This window comes from Buceros rhinoceros, unplaced genomic scaffold (genome assembly GCF_000710305.1).
Source record: "Buceros rhinoceros silvestris isolate BGI_N320 unplaced genomic scaffold, ASM71030v1 scaffold2960, whole genome shotgun sequence".
Taxonomy (NCBI): Eukaryota; Metazoa; Chordata; class Aves; order Bucerotiformes; family Bucerotidae; genus Buceros; species Buceros rhinoceros.
Genome location: NW_010388840.1, coordinates 6,453 through 24,569, shown reverse-complemented (window position 1 = coordinate 24,569; position 18,117 = coordinate 6,453). Strand labels below are relative to the sequence as shown.

The window sequence follows — 18,117 nt, the reverse complement described above, 5'->3', positions numbered from 1 at the left end:
CATCCATAGGCAATGGCCTCAGCTAACCTCCCAATGACCCACTTCACCAGCAAGAGCCCAACGCATGCAGGAAACTGTAGGGAGCTTTCTGTTCTTTTTTCACTCGCCTTTCTCCTCTGCCCGGTCCCTGCTACACACTTGAAAATGTCAAACATGTTCTCTTTAATTATCTGAACAAAGATGTTAGTATCTCAGAATGACTGCACAATCTACTCCACTTCAGAGGACTTCCTCTCAAATATCTGTGGCAGTTAAAAATAATAGGGTAGGCTGGCAAACAAGAACGCTGTTCAGAAAAAAAGAAATTAGTATTTCTGGATATTTGTTTCATGCTGGAACAAAAGCAAGACTTCGGAAAATCTGGGGGAGGATGAAAAGAGAGGCAAACGTCCATAAGGGATCTGGGAAATAAGCACAAAACTTTAACCTCTCCGATTTGAACTAAGGACCTTCTGCCTCGGTTCTCCCATGTCTGAAGGGAGCACCCAGTCATGAGGCTATTGCCCAGCAGGGTCAGGAAGCACTGCCTTTCAGCACCAGTCCTGCCCTTTCAAGACAAACAATTTTGACCACTCTAGTCCACTGAAATAATTCATGTGTGTGTGTGTGAAGATGTGATCATTCACCAGTAACAACCCTTATCTTCGACAACCCATTCACAAGTTTCTGGCCAGTAGTAGCAGAAAAACCTCAACTTACAATTTCTTGTTTGGTCTCATAAACATCATTTACACATACTGACATTTGTAAAGTTGACTATGGAGATTCATCCACTTTAAAAAAAAAATGTACATAGATGAAGCTGGGAATAATTTCAATCTCCATATGACTTCCTAGGGAGAGGGGGAAAAAAGACTTCCAGTAGCAGGTTTTGCAGAACCTACATGTCTGCAGTATTCTCAGTCTTTAAACCAAAACTCAGTCTGTTTACAACAATGAGCCTGCACAGATCTAAATTCCTGTATACAGCGACAAGATGGGAGGAATTTCCACACAACTGACTTCACTACATCAGCTGAAAGAACTTACAGGGAGGGAGAATCAGCAGAGAGTTTCACCTGAGCACTTGCAGACTGCCTTACTGATCACAGCGTGTGTAACCGGAGGAGCCAAGAGCCACCCTGCACAGAGCATTTCAGCTGCCAGCTGTTTAGTGTCACCACAGATAAATCCCTGCTCCGACAAGAGCAACAGTTGTTATGCAAGATGCCCTCCTGAACACCACACTTACACCTCGTGCCTTCAGGCTCCATAGCCTACATACCTTCAAGATCTGGGAAGAAAGGTAATGGTAGGAGATTAAAGCAAGTTGCTCTGTCATGAGAAGTTTGGTCGTGACAGAGGTGTGCATTGACAAATTGTTCGCATTTCCCAGCAGAAGTTTAAGCCACTCTCATCCCCCTCGAGCTACAGCAGGACAACTGTTTAGCTCTCTGAAGCCACAAAACACGGGCTTTACTTTTTCTTAAGATTTTACACACATACAAAACAATAAGCCTCCACTTACAGCCAGATCTGTTCACTTCCTTGGTTCAAAACACAACCCCACAAACCATTCTGTCAGTACAACTGAGGGGGCAAGAATGGGGGGTGGTGGGGGGAGAGGAGGAGAAAGAGGATCAGGAATATCTTAGGCTGTCATTTCTGCCAAATATCCTGGCACCCGGCCACTGCCAGAGGCAAACAATTCTGGCTGTTATGCCCCTTTATAAATACAACCAGTTTTAAAAGGACAACAAAAAACCCCTCCACACCAGAACAGGCAGAAAGCAGGGCACTGGCGCTGACAGGGCTCACAAGTGAGGTGACTTTGGCACCACTCTACGGTCCTTTCTTTCCTGTTCCAGTGAGACAGGGATTGGCCCTGCATTGCTCTGTTCCTTACACATCCCTGCTCAGGAATGCAGGGGACAGGCAAATCATAAACAACGAGCTGCTGAACAACAGCTCTATCCACCAAGTCCTCATTAAATTCCTGTGTTCTTCTGTGAAGAAACAGAATCACAGAATCATTCTGCTTGGAAAAGCCCTTTAAGATCATGCATTCCAACCACTGACCCCGCTCTGCCAGGACACCCCTAACCTCTGTCTGTCCCTCAGCACCAATCTCTACAGGTCTGGGAAACCCCTCCAGGGATGGGCAGCCTGTTCCAGTGCCTGACAACCCTTTCTGTAAAGAAATTTTTCCTAATGTCCAATCTAAACCTCCCCTGGTGTAACTATCGCTTGTTACCTGGGAGAAGAGGCTAACTGAATTTCTTCAAAGCCTGAGCAGTTCTTTGACATCTGCCGTACACAGACATTTAACAAGGCGCTGGTGGAGAAGACTATTTTAAGCCATTCTGATGTTAGGTTTGCTCTATTCCCAGAGCGCACAGTTACTTGTTCTACTACAACCTACTCCCAACAGGGGCTGAAGAAAGGCACAAGGGAGTAAATTGTGTCTCTGAAGACGCAGTAAAAAATTCAAGGCAAAAGATATTTTCTGAAATAACTGCTCTTGATTTTTACATGCCAAGGGGTACAAAGTCAAGGAAGGGCAGTTACTGAAGTGAGTACAAACACCAGCCTGTGTTTAGAAACAGCAGTATTGGTCTTGATTTTGGTGGGAAAAAATCCTGAAACTCCTACATCTTAAGCGAAGAAACATCCTTGTTCTGAATGTAAAGTGTTGCATCTCCCAAGTTCTCATCAGGCTTTTGCGTTTCCACAAGTAATGGTGAAAAAGACAGCTTTAAGCTGCTACTAACAAAAAAAAAAGTGTTTCCCTGAAATGCTTGGAGTCTATCCGCTGTGCACTACTCTCTCTGTCTCCATGGAATTGTCCAGGATGAGCACGACCTGTTTATTTTTAAATGTACAATACAAGTGAAAATAAATCTGCCAGAACTGAACTCTGGGGTTTGGATTTTTTCCCTTCCCCATGGGAGGGAACACAGGGTCCAATGCAGAGGATGTAACTCACCCTGAGCAGAGGGAAAGCCGGGCATGTAACACATGCCCAGGGAAGGAGACACTCAGGGCTTCAAGAGCAGTGGTGGTACAGTTGCCTCCCCAAAGAGGGAAACATGCTGAGTACCAGCCAGCTGAGTGTCTGCAGGGAGGCTGGGCACACCCCCACCCTCACCGTAAACCCATGGTTCACTGAAAAACTGCTCCTTGTCTGCTGGTGATTCAAGAGGATACAAGAAGCACCTTCTCCTCAACAGCCAAGTTACCCCTTCTTCCCCTACGTCATCTCCTCGGGTAGACAGAGACAGCATATAATTCTTTCAGTAACGAGATCAAATAAGTTTTGAAGTTACAGACACTTACTCTGAGAAATCAAACATATTAAAAATGTAAGATGTGATTATGCACATTTCTGATGAGGCCTGTGTTTGCCAGTCTATTAATATCATTTAAATCACTGAGCACATCATGCATAGCTTTACCGAGTCAAACACTCCATCTAAAGCATGAGATTGGCTGAGGCACTGGAACCAGAGCTTAAAGAGCTTTGTCTGCTTCTGCAAGAACAGTTTTGTACTTTTCCAGCTTAGCTTAATAAAAATATCTCATTTATTCAAACAATAAGAAACTGATTGGGAGCTGAGTAACACCTGCTCTGTTTTGTGCCTCTGAATAGGGACTGAGAGGATAAAAGGATGAGATGCCTAGAAAAAAAAGAAAAAGTAAATTAATTTTACTAAGAGTCTATCTAAAAATAGGAACTGCTTTATCTGTTGGGCGTTTCTTAAACCATGCTTCCACAAAATGGACCTGCAGAACAAACACAGCCATCTATTTAAATTTTTTAAATTTAAATAAGTACACATTTTAAATAAGTTACATGTTTGTATTCGAAATAAATTTTCAACCAAAACAGTCTGACATAAGTTACGAGTAAAAGTAATCTAATACATGACCACGTAACGTACTTTTAACAGGATGGAAGATGCAATTTGAATGGATCCCATATTACACCATATCATTACTGATTTGTGTATGTTCCTCCATCAGCAACAAAGAACCCGTCTGTGAGGTGTGCCCCCAGGAACCTCCACCCCCTGTGAGTGCCAGCGCACTGGCCACAGCCTGTGGAGCAGCACTGCTCCAGCTCTGGCCTCCACAAGGCTGAAAGCACTCAGGGCAGAGGTGGGCACACACTATGTCAGGGGGCGAGGGCAAAACCGAGCCAGCTGCATGAATCCTTTCTACAGTGGCCACAGGGGATGAGGAACATCCAGGGAAGCGGGAGCACCTAAACACCCTGCCCTGACTCGTCCTTGCTTAGCGCTCCCCTGGGACACAGCTTCAGAGCAGCTCCTCTGCCTCGTTTTCCTGCTGCAAAACTGGGACAGAGAATGGAAGTCCCTGTGTCAGCTTCCAACAGCAAACCGCCCAGGGAGACCGGCTAACTGGAGCGTGGCAAAGGCCTTTCTTCTTTCTCGCTGGAAACGTGCATCTAGGGCTTGAAAACCCTTTTCTGATAGACGTACCTTTGGCGCATCACTGCTTGTGAAGTGGGAGTGCGGAGGGGAGAAGGTGGGACTTGCAGCAAAATAAAGCAATCCCTAATTATTTTCAGTCAAGGATGGCCAGCGAGGGCATTACAGGTTAATAGCATGACATTTGCATCTAAATAGAAAAAGCTTTACTTTGTTTTCCCTGACACAGCAATGAAAATGGCAAAGCACTCATGCTTCAGAGATAAGTGCCTTTAAAGAAGAGCTTCAGAAACACACTTATTAAATACATTCCCTATTTCTAGCTTAGCAGAAACTAGTGACTTCATATTCCCAGTGCACTTTAAATAAAAAAAGGCGAATAAAACACATGGGACATAAAATGCAGGGGAAAAATCCATCAGGCTCAGTGCAACAACCAGGCTCTACCTTGAGCATCGCTTCCACGTACTGTCCACTGCTCAGACATCCTGCTGTCACACCAGCCCCTTGTCACACCACGTCAACTGGGACCAAGCAGAGCTGCCAGCCAGCTCAGCACTTCAAAGTATTAGACTGTGGGTCCCCTCACTGCCCACTCCTCCCACTGCCTGTACCGCAGTGGGTATGGTTATCTCGGTGGGCTCCTTTCCAACAGACTGAGACAAACCGTAAACAGAACAAATGATGCCTGCAGGGCCTCAACAAAAGAAACAAGCCGCTTTCCACAGCATCTCTGTCCCTCACACGGAGCCCACGTACAGGAGTCAGCAGCAGAAACCGAGTGCAAGCTATGCCCCCATCTCCTAACAGGACGTAACTCTCGGTATGTTGACTCTGACGATGAGTTCACTCAGAACTGTTGATTCTACACCCCTTCCATACATGCAGAGATAACACTCTTTAAAAATACACAAAATCTACAAAATGCGGATGTGCCAGGATCTATAACAAGATCCTAAATGCTGTGCTGCTGCAGCCGGAATTTTTTTCCATAGCAATCTGTCTAGACAGTCCATTACATCTGCAACTGGCCAACAGCGCTTCTTTAAGCATGCACAAATCCCTTAGGAAAAGGAAGTGAGCTATCAATGAGTCCAGACTAACTAGAACCACCTCAGCTTGACAGTTTATTCTGCAGTCTGAGGGGAGTTGAGAGACCCTTGAGATGTTTCATCCCTCATTCCTTTTGCACTCACCTGGCAATACGGCCATCATCTAGAAAATCGGCATTTCTCCTCCCGGCTGTGTGGCTTACAGAAACACACCAGAAGCAGCAAAGAAGGGTACCACGACCAAAGCCTGATGACTAGCTCTAACCACAGCTTTAAAGTGACCTCTTGCCTTCTGGCATCAGCGCTGCTTTGATGTGCTTTCTCTGGTAAGGGCTGCCCTCTACAGTTCCCGAGCCCTGCTAACAAAGCTGAGGAGCAAAGCAGTACCCACAGAACAGGAAGGGATGAGTTTGGGAGCACCTAAACTCATGGATTTACACGAGTCATGGGACACAGAGAGGCAGCACCTGAGGGTGTTGACGGTGCAGGCTGACAGTGCAGGCTGACAGTGCAGGCTGCCGTCTTGGCACGGCTGCTCTATCACCTCTGAAAGGTCACGGAGACTGGGGGAGGTTCTTTATGACTGGGGGAGAGGGAAGAAAAGGTAAAGAAAAAAAAAAATCACACCTATCTTCGAGGAGGATGATGCAGGGAATTACAGGGCAGTCAGCCTAACCACATTCCCGGGATGGTTATGGAAGAAGTCCTGTGGAAGTAACACCAAAGCACATGAAGGATAAGAAGGTGCCTAGGAACAGCCAGCATGGATTTACCAAGGGCAAACTGCACCTCACCAATCTGATCACCCTCTTACAAGATGACTGGCTTTAAGGACAAGAGAAGAACCGTGCATGTTGTTTACAGAGCCTTTAGCAAGGCTGTCAACAGTCTCCTACAGTATCTTTATTAGCAAACTATCAACTGGTAACCGGACAATAACAAGTGTAGAAAACTGGCTGGATCATCAGGCTCAAAAATTTTTCCTCTCAAAGGAAAAAATATGAGTTATGACCACTTACAAGGCAGCCCATGGTGATCAATACTAGGGTCAACACTTTAACATCTTTTACTAGTACCTGAATGATACCAAATTAGGGCGAGTGTGTGCTAAGCTGAGGGCCAGCACTGCTCTCCAGAGGGAACTTAGTCTGGAGATACAGGCTGACCAAGTTCAGCACCGCACAGCTGGGAAGGAGTAACTGCCCACCACAGGAAGGGTGCAGGGGGCTGACTCGCCAGACAGCAGCTTTCTAGACTAGTGGAAGGTAGCTGGGCAGACAATGCGAGCACGAGCCAGTGGTGTGTCCTCATGGCAAAGGCAGCCAATTACTTACTGGACAAGTGGAGCAAGTGCCTCGGTGGCAGGTGGAAAGAAGTGCTTACTCCTTCCTATTCATACCCGTGAGACCGCACCTGCAGTAGTATGTTCAGTTTGGGGCTCCCAAGTACAAGACAGACATTGAGCTACTGGAATGAGAACAGTGTTACACCACCAAGATGATTAAAGGGCTGAGGTACATGGCATACTCAAAAACAACCAAGTTTGTTCAGCTTTAAGAAGAGAAGGCTTCTTGCTGCCTACAGCTTCAAAGGTGACAGTGTAGAGCATACAGAGGCAGGCTCTTCTTGAAGGCAGATGGTGACAGGACAGGGAGTAACAGGCATGAGTTACAACATGAGAAATTCCAATTAAATGGACAAAAAACTTAATCATCATGAAGATGGTGAGACACACCAGGGCCCACAAGGGCCAGAGAGCTTGTGGAATCTCCATCTTTGGAGATACTCACAACTCACTTCGAGAAGACCCTGGGCAACCTCATCTAATTGGATATGCTTTAAGCAAGGAACCGGACCAATTACATTCAGAGGTCCCTTCCAAGCCACATTATTCTGCAACCTTACTTGAAGAACAAATCTCACCATTCAGACCTAGACATGACCACATATACAACAGCATGTGGCATGTTCAAGACGCAGGCAAATGCAGAAGCTTCCCACATCTACTGAACGGAGGCAGCAGCTTTGCTGCACATGTGCTCCCTGATCTGCAGGACAGGCAGACAAATCGAGTGTGTTGGAAGTTAATTTTTTCATCGCTGATGTTATGAAAGCATCTAATTATTCCAGCTCCCACCAGGATGGAAAAGATATTTTTAAACCCTCTGTTTATTTGTTATACGTACAGTTACCTCCGCAGCCCTGATGTGAGATGAGGCCCTCTCCAAGGTGCCAGCTCCCCGGCAGGGTTTGGAAAGGCAGGAGCACCCTCCCGTGGCGAGACATGGCTCCCAGCTCTCCTTCCTACACTTACAGCACCGGCAGCACCAGCAAAATGCACATTTTACCGACAGGTTTCTTCCCGCACCTCACCACCACACAGGAGCAGTACTGGACCAGAGGTCCTGTTCCTGCTGCCACACATTTCTGCCAGCAGTCCCCGGTTACACCGTCCTCTTTCCCAGGCCCACAGACGAGGTGATGTGGGAGCTGTTCACTGGACTGTCACACTGCCAGCAGGAACCAGGCAGCAGACGACTGCATCTCCTTAATTCACATTACTATTTGCTCTTCCTTATTACGCAGACACGAACTGTGAAGTTAACTACACAGACACTTTACTCTTTTTCCTTCTCAACATCCCCCCCCCCAAAAAAAAAAAAAGTATTTTTAAATACTTTTGCTAAAGGTATTTGGTGAATCAAAGTTTTTGTCATTTTATAACCTCTGTTTTAAAACTTAATGTCACTTAGACAACTTTCTGTTTGGGCTAAAAGCAAGGCTCAGGGCTCAGTAACAAGGCAAGTTTCAAAACCACCTTCAGAGGAGGAAGGAAAACTCTGGCCATCTATCAGAAGTGTCCTTCAAAATGTTTAAACACCTATTCGGAGAAAATGGAACACATCGCATTCACCTGCCTGCCCCACCACCGGTACCACTCCAGACACCTTCACAAGAGACACCCTCTTCAGAGCAATGCTTTGTTACTTCTGCTGTTACTCCAGCACCCACAGGGCTCAAGACACACATTTACGAAACTTGTACTGTGACAGATTATTTACCCACATTTGTTCTAAAACAGCTCATCAAGAAAAACAAAGAAAACCTAAATATCCCTCAGCTGCAGCTTTGCTCAGCCTCAGCAGCAGCCATCAAATGCTAGAAGGTGCTGGGTAAAACTGCATCCTTGCATTAGGAAACAAAGGGAATAAAGCATCCTTCCTTCAGAGATGGAGCTGCTTCAGCCTTTTTAACCTTTCCTTTGCCTAGAAAAAGAGGGGAATGATTTTTATTTCCACATGAAATCAGGAAACCCTACGCTCTGGGGCCCACCATACTGTAAATTGAATTTACTTCTCTTAGGCCAGTGAAACTGCAGCAACCTTCCCCCTAGCACTGACCACTAGGAAGTTGGTTTTCAGAGTCATGTGCCAGATAAAGGCTTTTTCAGATATGGTGTGGAAAAACAGGGGCGTTAAGTGGATTGTTGGATTACTGACAATAACACAGACCTAAGAGCAGCCCCAGGGAGCACAGCAGGAGCTCCGGTCCTGTTCAAGGAGAGGCACCCAACTAGCCCCTGGTGTTTATCTAACAAGGTCACCCGAAATTCACTGGTAGGCCAGTACATTTTCAGAGTATCGGTTCAGCGGTTCTGAAACAAAATCACGTTCATGGATAGTCCATCCTCAACTACAAACCCAGCACACAGGGCGCGTACCACGTAACTCTGGAAAACCATCCTTTCTGAAGTCTGAACACGTACTGAAGAGCATTGTTTACACCACCGAAATAAAGACAGTGAAAAAGGGAAAAAGCCCATTTGTTCTCTTCAACAGAGGTTTAATCCAACTCGTTGAACGACACTGTGAGAATGCACGTCCACATGCAAGTACGGCAAACCTTCCCGCTACCTAACCTCTGCGGGAGCTTCCCTGGAGCCGTCGCAAACCACTCACTGCAGGACACAGCTCCGTTAAGCCCCCTGAATGCTGAAGCGTGGCTCATGCTGCAGCATGAAGCACCATGCCTGCCACTCTTTAACCACCAGGAAACACTTCTGCGTGCACATTATGCACAAACGCCTCCAAGTATTTCTGATTTGTTTGCACCAGGAAGAATTACCACGTTCAGGCTTGCCCACCCCAGTCTTTCAACTTCCAAGCAGTAGTGTGAGACTGTCCCATTCCTTATTGATCATCGATTCACCCCATTTTGCTAAGAAAGTCCAAAAGAACTTCAAGAACATTTATTAACCAAACATTTCAGTCCTAAATCAGTTGGATTAAGAGGTATGGTCCTTTTTACTACAGAACTCAACCTTTTAAATTATCAAACTGTACCAAGCAAGTGACTTTTTAACCAAACAAAGACAAGAAAATCCAAAATGAGTAAAAGGTCACATTAAGTTACTTGTTTCTGGTAAATTTTAACCACTGGAAGCACTTTTAAATGCACTCAGTCATACCGGGGAGCACCGACAGCTGTTTCTAGCTCTGACACTGTAAATAAAGCATTGCTGATTTCCAGTAACGATAACAGGAATATAGGCACACGGAAGGCAGGACTGCTTACAGTTTACATTCCAGTGGGTACTGTCGCAAGCCAGTGAGAATGACTAAAACTAGAATTAAAGACAAACAAAACCAACATAGTTTGATACCAAGCCCAGAAAATAATGTTTTGTAAACACAAAAGGAAAAGGTGCTTTGCTAAACATTGGTGGTAGACCAAAAAAGGTGAACTTCCCAAAGCCTGCATTTTGCCCCAAAATCTGAGAGGGGAGATCCAGAAGTTGAATCGTGAAGAGAGTCTCTGCTGACCTTAGCAGGAACGGTCTCCGGGCTTCAGGAGAGCACTCAGGTTAACAGCACACTTTGGCAGTGCTTCTCAGGGCTAAGTCCAGTTTAATTAACTTTGGGGAGCTGCTCTGTCTCTAGCTGGTGTAACTTCCTTAATGCAATCCTCCAACTAATTCAAAAGAAAATTACCATTAGTTGACTAAAATTGTCTTTCTAAACTACTAAGAGTTGAAAATACCAGAAAAAATGGTTTGCACCTAATATTTCCTCTTCCTTAGGCAAATTAAAGAACATAGAACGTAAAGAACTCTGAGACTGGAAGCTCTCACTGTGTTACTGATTCCCAAATAAGTATTTTGAGGCTGCTCGAATAAAAGAGAGGAACAAGCCAGAAAATTTCACAATGCAGGCATGTTTCTTGAGCATCAAGTCTTGTGGGAAAGTTCTTAGGTAGCATTCTGGACAATGCTGAAAGATACCCCTGCATTTTTCATAGTTTCTTCCAGAGCCAGAGCTGGAAGAGGAGCCTGTAGAGACAGATCCCTGTATCATGGAATAATTTGCTTTTCTAGCTCAGGGAAGGAAAAAGGAAGATATCATTGAGACGCAAAACAAGGTGAATTCCACTGTCTTCAAAAAAATGGTTTCTGAGTTAGAGCTGAAAGCATGTTTTCCTCTATAAAAGTTAAAAGTGGGAAGAAGAAAACTAAAAAATTAAAAATCATGCACCAGGTTTTAGTATGTCAAGGAAAGGTAATGCAAACATTCCCTATAGAAATGATCATGCAATCATTTCTAAAAATGGTACTAAAAGTAGCAAAGCATGACAGACGTAGTTGAGAGGACAACTTCATGCAGAATGGGTTTGCACAGTACATACCCAGATAGGATCTCTTGGGAGGTGCTTTGAATTCTTCATCCTTACTATCTGCAGCTACATAAAAAAGTTGAAAGGAAAAAAAAAAAAGGGAGGAAAGACAAACAGACTTGTATGATTAAATGCAACAGTGGGTCTTCTAGTTACAGTTTAGTCAGTTAGTACATTCTGCCTATAAAAACATAACGAAACAAAACATGCCCGAAATTTTAGTCTCCATGCTTTCTGCGAGGCTGTCACCCCACCACGTTCAGATAGGGTCAAGCAGCACAAAGTCCCAGAACAGTTTCAATGTAAACCCACAGCAACGTACCTGGGGGGGAGGGAAAGGAAGACTTAGAACCAGTGAAACAGGCAGCTTAGCCCTTACTTTACATACTTGTCGTGATGAGAGAAAATAAGTTGCTACCTCAGCCACACCGAGTGAGCAGACACGCGTGTACAGCCCAGCTAACACACTACAGTTGCCTTGCCTCCTGTGGAAAATGCTGCTCTAAAACAGCTTCAAAAAGCCGGAGCTTAAGCCAATCTTAACAAGAAGGGCAGAGCAGACCCCATCTGCCACTATACTTTTTCCCCTCTAGGCCTCCTCTGCCCACTGAAAACCACATATTAGAGAAGACTGCTTTCCAGGGCCAAAACCAGAGCTCTTCAGGGGACCCGAGCGCTGTCAGAGGATACCAGTTACAAAGCAGGTTAGGACAACCAGCAGCTGGAAGACAAAACCGGATGAATGACCAATTGTCTTCATGTAAAAACACAAGAGACCATGTTCTGCTTAAGAGCGCTGGGCTGGAAGAGGCATTTCATTTTCCACCTCATTTTTAACAAACACCAGCCACTGGTTTTCAGTTCGCACAGTCAGGGTGCTCCAAATCTGCCACCATGTCTGGGGCATAACTGAAACTGAATCTTTGTGGGAGAGGTGGAAGGGGGAAAGAAAAAGAAGTTCTTCACTTTTCCCCCCTCATTTTAAACAAACCCCAGCCACTGGTTTTCAGTTCGCACAGTCAGGGTGCTCCAAATCTGCCACCATGTCTGGGGCATAACTGAAACTGAATCTTTGTGGGAGAGGTGGAAGGGGGAAAGAAAAAGAAGTTCTTCACCAGGTGCCTGTCTCTCCAAGAAGAGCTGGCCTGCCAACATCTCCAGAGTGACCAGCTGCTTTCAGCTGTCTGTGAGCACCTCGCTCCAGCCTCCTCTTGCTTCTCAGTCAAGACGAAGCACATTCACAGTTTGTTTTTCACTGTTTAGCCCTCCTGCATGGTAGCACCATCATGCCCCAGAAATACTGCAAGGCTTTGATGAAAACCAACTGTAACAAAAGAAACCTTGAGTCTTTCAGTACTGAAACCACCACCACGGACAGCTATTGAACAGCGGGCAATGAATGAGGAGAGCCACGGTCACCGCAACAATGCTACCCGAGATCAACCTTAAAGCAGTTGAGATGCAAAAAAAGCTTTTGTTCCTGCTTGCTGATCTCATCTGAAGACTCCTTCACATAGCTTTCAAAGTAGTCACATGGAGGAGAGAGAACTGTCTCACTATCGGAGGTTTTAAAATGAAGCTGGGGCTTTTTACTGGTTTCTTGTTTTACTTGTTTTGGGGTGTTTTTTTTTCCAGTTCAGAACAGTTAAAAACAGGCTATACAGTCCGAGTTTAAAAACAACTCCACTGTTGGATATATAAAGAGGATTTACTCTGCCTTCAGTCAGTACATGTAAAGTACAAGGAAAAGGGGTTTGTAGCCAGAACAAGAAGTCAGAGAAGGCAGCAGCACAAGATGGGCTCCACCTCTTTCCACTTACTTTCACACTGCAAGAGTAAAAGGGGGCGGGGGGGAATCCTGTAACTGAGAAAAAGCTAAAAATTGTGCATGTTTTCCTAGTAAGTTCTGTATATAGAGCCTACAAGAAATAACTGACCATAACTGGAAAGAATCCAGGAGACTGTACTTTCCCCGCTATGGCAGTTACCCTGTTAAATGAGAGCGCAAGCACTTCATCCGAACAGCTTTATGTCTGTGTCTGAACTGCCGTCAGTCTGTATCTTAACCCAGGAACACCACCAGAGAACCCACAACAGAACAGTCAGGATTAGGAGAGACTGCTCCTTCATGCTGCAAGAAATTTTAACTAGATTCCTCCTGAACTAGTTATTACTTAAAGGACCTTATCTGTGACAAGAATAAAAACAAAAGGAAAAAAAGGCAACTGCCACGTAATTCAAAACACACTGATAAGGTAAGCTAACTTGACTGGGGGGGAAATACCGCACTGAATAATCGCACGAGAAAACACCCAGATACTCTATGCACTTTCTAAATGTTTTCTAATATTTTGCAGAAACATTTAGAGGAAGGATAGAAATCAAAATGTTTAAAATGAAGACCAACCACGTGAGAAATAATAAACTATACTATCATGCAGAAATTGTGCACCTTCCCCCCAGGATTGTGCAAGGTTAATCAAAACCACTGACTTCAAAGTCAGCTTCTCACTGCCCCAGTAAGCTATGAGGAAAGGAAGCTGGCACACAGATTTATCAGCCTGCCTAGATCACCATAAAATTTAAGAGATAACATAGGAGTAGAAACATACCTCACCCCTACTCATGTTGTCCTTGAAATACAAACCTGTGTTTCTGCCTTGCTTGAAAGGAACTTTGTGTGCATTTATATGTGTATTCTGAACCATCACATTACTGTAGCTGGCCTCACTAAGAATCAATCATGGGTAGGAAGAAGATTTAAGCCATACTCAGATTTTCTGGGAGGTTGCAAACCTTCCAACAAAACCAAATAATTAAGGCCCACAAGGAGGTAAAATCAGTCTCTCCAGCTAATTAAAGACAGGACAAGCTGAGTTTCAGCGAAAAGGCTCGAATGACACAACACAGCCTTGAGGAGTTTGCTTTACCTGGTGCGGGAAAGACTGATGATCCTTTAGGAGACTGTGTGTCTTTCAGGGAGAGCTGTTTAAAGAGCGCTAGACACTAAACGGAACAGCCTCCCTTTTTGCCCAAAGGTTACCGAAGGAGCCTGCTAGAGCGTGTGTAAACACGCACCAAGATAACGTCCCCTCAGCAAGGGCACACAGAGAGAACTTTCTGCCACTTCAGAAAACACTAGCAGAGAGCAGAGGAGAGAGAAAGCACACATGCCTCTCCCAAATGCTTCCTGCATTTTAGCTGCCGCTAAATCTGGCTGAAAGTAGCTTTTAAGTCATTCACTCTGCCAGACTAACAACCCTTGTGAACACAGCAGCTTGTGTTTGGAGCTGGAGTGCAGCTCCCCTTCCACGTGAATTCACTTACCTGAATAGTTTCACACTACACTCCACAACCAGTGGGAAGGGAAGTAGCTTCCTCACCTAAACTACCCTAGAGCACAGCCAGCAGCTGCTGCCTTCTAATGATGGCTGTGGATATCTGGATCCAGATCGGGCCCTCAGTTACTGGGGAGCGAGGGGAGAGAACAGATGGAGAATAAATCATACACACGTATTGGCAAAACAACTGACAAAAAGCTGACAGCGTTACTTCTGTTCTTGTTGGTAATAATAAGCTGTAACATAAAATGCTCTAAGTCAGAGTCAACACAGACAAACACAAAAACTAGCCCTCTTGCATTTTTTTATCTGGGAAAAAAAAGCAGGGTCTTTCCATAAAGCCTGAACCTTTCATTAAATAAAGAGCAATACTCCGGTCCGCAATAAAGCCCAAGAAAACAGTATACAAAGAGACATAGTTTGCAGCCATGATAGGACAGCACCTCCTATTTTGACAGCCAATAACTCAGTAAGGAGAAAATAAATTATGTGCAAAAGCAAGTGTTTGCCATTGCAAAATAAAATTTCAGATAATAGCGTACGATTGTACCTAAGAACTTGGTAGAAAGTACAGTTGAAGAAAGTAACTTCTTATTCTGGCCAAGTTCTTAAAAAAAAAACCAGGCTAGCACAGCGGCATAACAGCCAGCTCGATATTCAGGACGTGGTATGAAACATTAAGGACAACTCTGATTTCTAGACTGAACCAAGACCCATATGAAATTAAATTACAACTTTAAATATTTATCTGGAAAAAAAGCAGTTTCCAAGAAGTTCAGGAGGTGCTGCACAATTATTAAGAAAGACTGGATTGTAATTCTGACAGAGCTTTTGCCCAAAATACATCACACCATGCTTTCAGAAAGACTCCTCCTCAAAACTCCGTTCCTGACACTAACCTGCAAAAGAGCGGCGCTTTATGTTCAGCTCGTTGGACACACGTACTTCAGTGCACAGTTTCAGCATCAGTAGCATCGTAATGATCATGATAATGCTTTGCCACAAAAGAGGGGATTCAAAACGCCTTCCAAACCTAGAAAAAGAAAAGAAAAAACATAAAACATCTCAAAGGTGACAAGCGTTGTTCTCCGTTACTTTCATTCTCTGATCCTGTCTAAGCACCTGCAGAAGTGACTCCTAACAGTAACAGGTATGACAGGCTGAGGAAGAGGAGGTCACCAGCCAAATCTAGATGGCCATACAGCAGCTCACAGTCACAATTCATTTGCCGAACGATCCTAGAACCTTATTACAACATCCCTGCAGACTGATCCTAGAAATACCGAAACCAAAAGCTTAAGTCTTCGTGGCCAAAGCCAGCAAGCAACCCTTATTCCAAAAGGAGAAGCAGATTCACAGAGCGGTCAAGGCAGTACAGACCACGGCAGGCTCTCCGAGGCTGCCGCCTCGCAGTGCTCCTTGCTCAGGCCGGCTTGAGGAGTCTTCAGCTGGACTAGCGTGGCTTTGGCAGGGTTTAACATCCCTGCGATAGCAGCTTGCAGCGGTGGTTGCTTCCACGATCCTGGACAAAATGAACCTTCTGCCTTTACTTCTGAAGCTCCAAGAAGCCAGCAGTGGTCCTTGACACCGTCACTCTCTTCAGCCTTGTGGCCAGGCAGTGTGGTGTAGGCCACTGCCCGCTGCTCTCGAGGGCAGCCGTTCGATTTCCCGTAGATGTGACCTAGCTTAGAGGGCTGCGCTGTCTGCAAGGCTCCGCCTGGGGACTGGGTCTGCGAGGCTCACCTCGGGGATTGGTGTTTGGGGATTCCTCAGGAGTGTAAATCACAGCAGCGTACTTCACATGAGTATGTTCTGTTTAGTGCATTTCACATGAGTATGTTCTGTTTAGTGCATTTCACATGAGTATGTTTTGTTGGGTAACCCTTATTTTGTTGTGTAACCTTTATTGTCTTCAGCTGGTGGGTTGTAAAAAATAAATCAGCAGGTGTCATGCATTGTTTGAAGTCTCTGTAAGAGTGTTTAAATTTCCAGTTTACCTCTCTTGTGCATTGTAAGGTTTGTTTGGTTTTTTCCCCCAGATTTTGAGGTAGAAGTGATACCTCCAGTCTCCATTTCCAGCAAGGTGGTGATGCTGGCACGCTGTCACCACCAGTCAGCAGGTGGCCATGCCTACCTGTCTGTAGTGGGTGGATGTTCATACTGCAAGCAACGCCTGGGTGAGGCACCCATCTGAATGGCCAATCACCTCATCAGCAGGGAGAAACTAACCCTGCAGCCACCGCAGCTGGATTTATCATCATAACAGCTTCTAGTTTATTGTGCTGCTGGCTCAGCCTCTTCGAAACAAGTTACTGTATTTTCACATGCAAATGCAATTGGAGACAGTTTTTCTAAACCTCATGTTTTATCTGCTCTGTTGGTTTTGTTTTGTTTTTTTCTTTGCTCATTCCCTGAGTAAGAGACAAATATAACAGTAGTGAATTTCTGCAGTTCAGGGGAACTTGGGCACAGCCAGCAACAGAGGCTGAATGAACTTTGGCACCACAGGCATGGGGCGTTGGAGGGGTCAAACTTCAGCTCTTCTCCCCTGCATTTTTCCTGGTCCAGTGCGAGCCCTGTCCAGCACACGCGCTGCCTGGCATTACATGTGTCGGCTCTCTTCTTTATTTCCTTCCTCATGGCGATGGCGCCCTCCAAATTTGTTAGGACAACTGGAATAGGCTCAGGGAAAAGAACCACTTTGCAGCCCTGGGGATGAGGGGTTCACATCATTATTCTGCATTTCCACTCCACAGCTACAATCTGACATGACAAAAGGAACAACAGTGACATTTGCAGTATTTGGGGAACTCAGACCACAAAAAGGCAAAGAGTCAGTCACCGTTTACTTAATACTGCAAAACCAAGGACTCTTTTTTCCTGTACTAGTCACATGTGCAAATAAAAGGAGGAGGGGCTCGCATTTTATTAGTATTTCAACAGCCTTACAACGAGTAATCCCTGTTCAGGGTGGTGATGGCAACAGATGTGAGCACTGGAGCCAGAGCAGAGGCTACCCAGACTCTGACAAAACTCCGCAGTTCCATCAGTGCAGCTCAGTCCCGTTGCAGTCATCCTAGTCCTGAGCCTGGTCGGAACAGCAAAACACCAGCTGTGCACAAAAAGCCCACACTAGACCAAACACACGTGCTTGCAGTAAGCGTGGGTAAAGCCCTTCCCAAATCTTCATCCGCGAAGCCAGGCCATGATGATGATGAGACCAAACACACAAATCTTTCTTTTCTCTTCTCCTAAGACATCTCTGAGAAGAAGCTGCTGTAAACCAGGTCCCCATCACCCCACCCGCACCGGCTCTTAGCACACACCTGGGCACCGTTTCAGCTTGCACCCGCTGCCTGCTGTCCAGGCAGTGCCTGCCCGTACACACGACACACCACCACCCTGGCTCACACCGCAACCTCCACTCACCGCAGGAGAGGAAACCAGCGCAGTCACTGCAGGCCCCGCCGCTCTGAGCCAACTTTCCCAGCTCTCTGGGGAGTTACCGGTTCCAGGGACCACGGAAAGCGTGCAAGGTCCTGCACACCCCACCAGCGCCACGACAGAGAGCCCAGGGTAGCAGTGTGGCAGCTCTCTCCGCCCCTTCAGCTACAGGGCTTCATC

At 45.5% G+C, this 18,117-nt stretch overlaps 1 protein-coding gene across 1 annotated transcript in view; it reads right to left on the bottom strand.

The window, feature by feature from the left end:
- Positions 1–18,117, bottom strand: part of PQLC1 (PQ loop repeat containing 1) — a gene marked incomplete at its 5' end in the record, with an annotated part of 43,459 nt that overhangs the window by 18,894 nt on the left and 6,448 nt on the right. The window contains 2 exons of the mRNA XM_010131487.1: positions 11,165–11,218; positions 15,393–15,526. Coding sequence (XP_010129789.1) covers positions 11,165–11,218; positions 15,393–15,526 — 188 coding nt within the window. The remainder of the gene's footprint in view (positions 1–11,164; positions 11,219–15,392; positions 15,527–18,117) is intronic.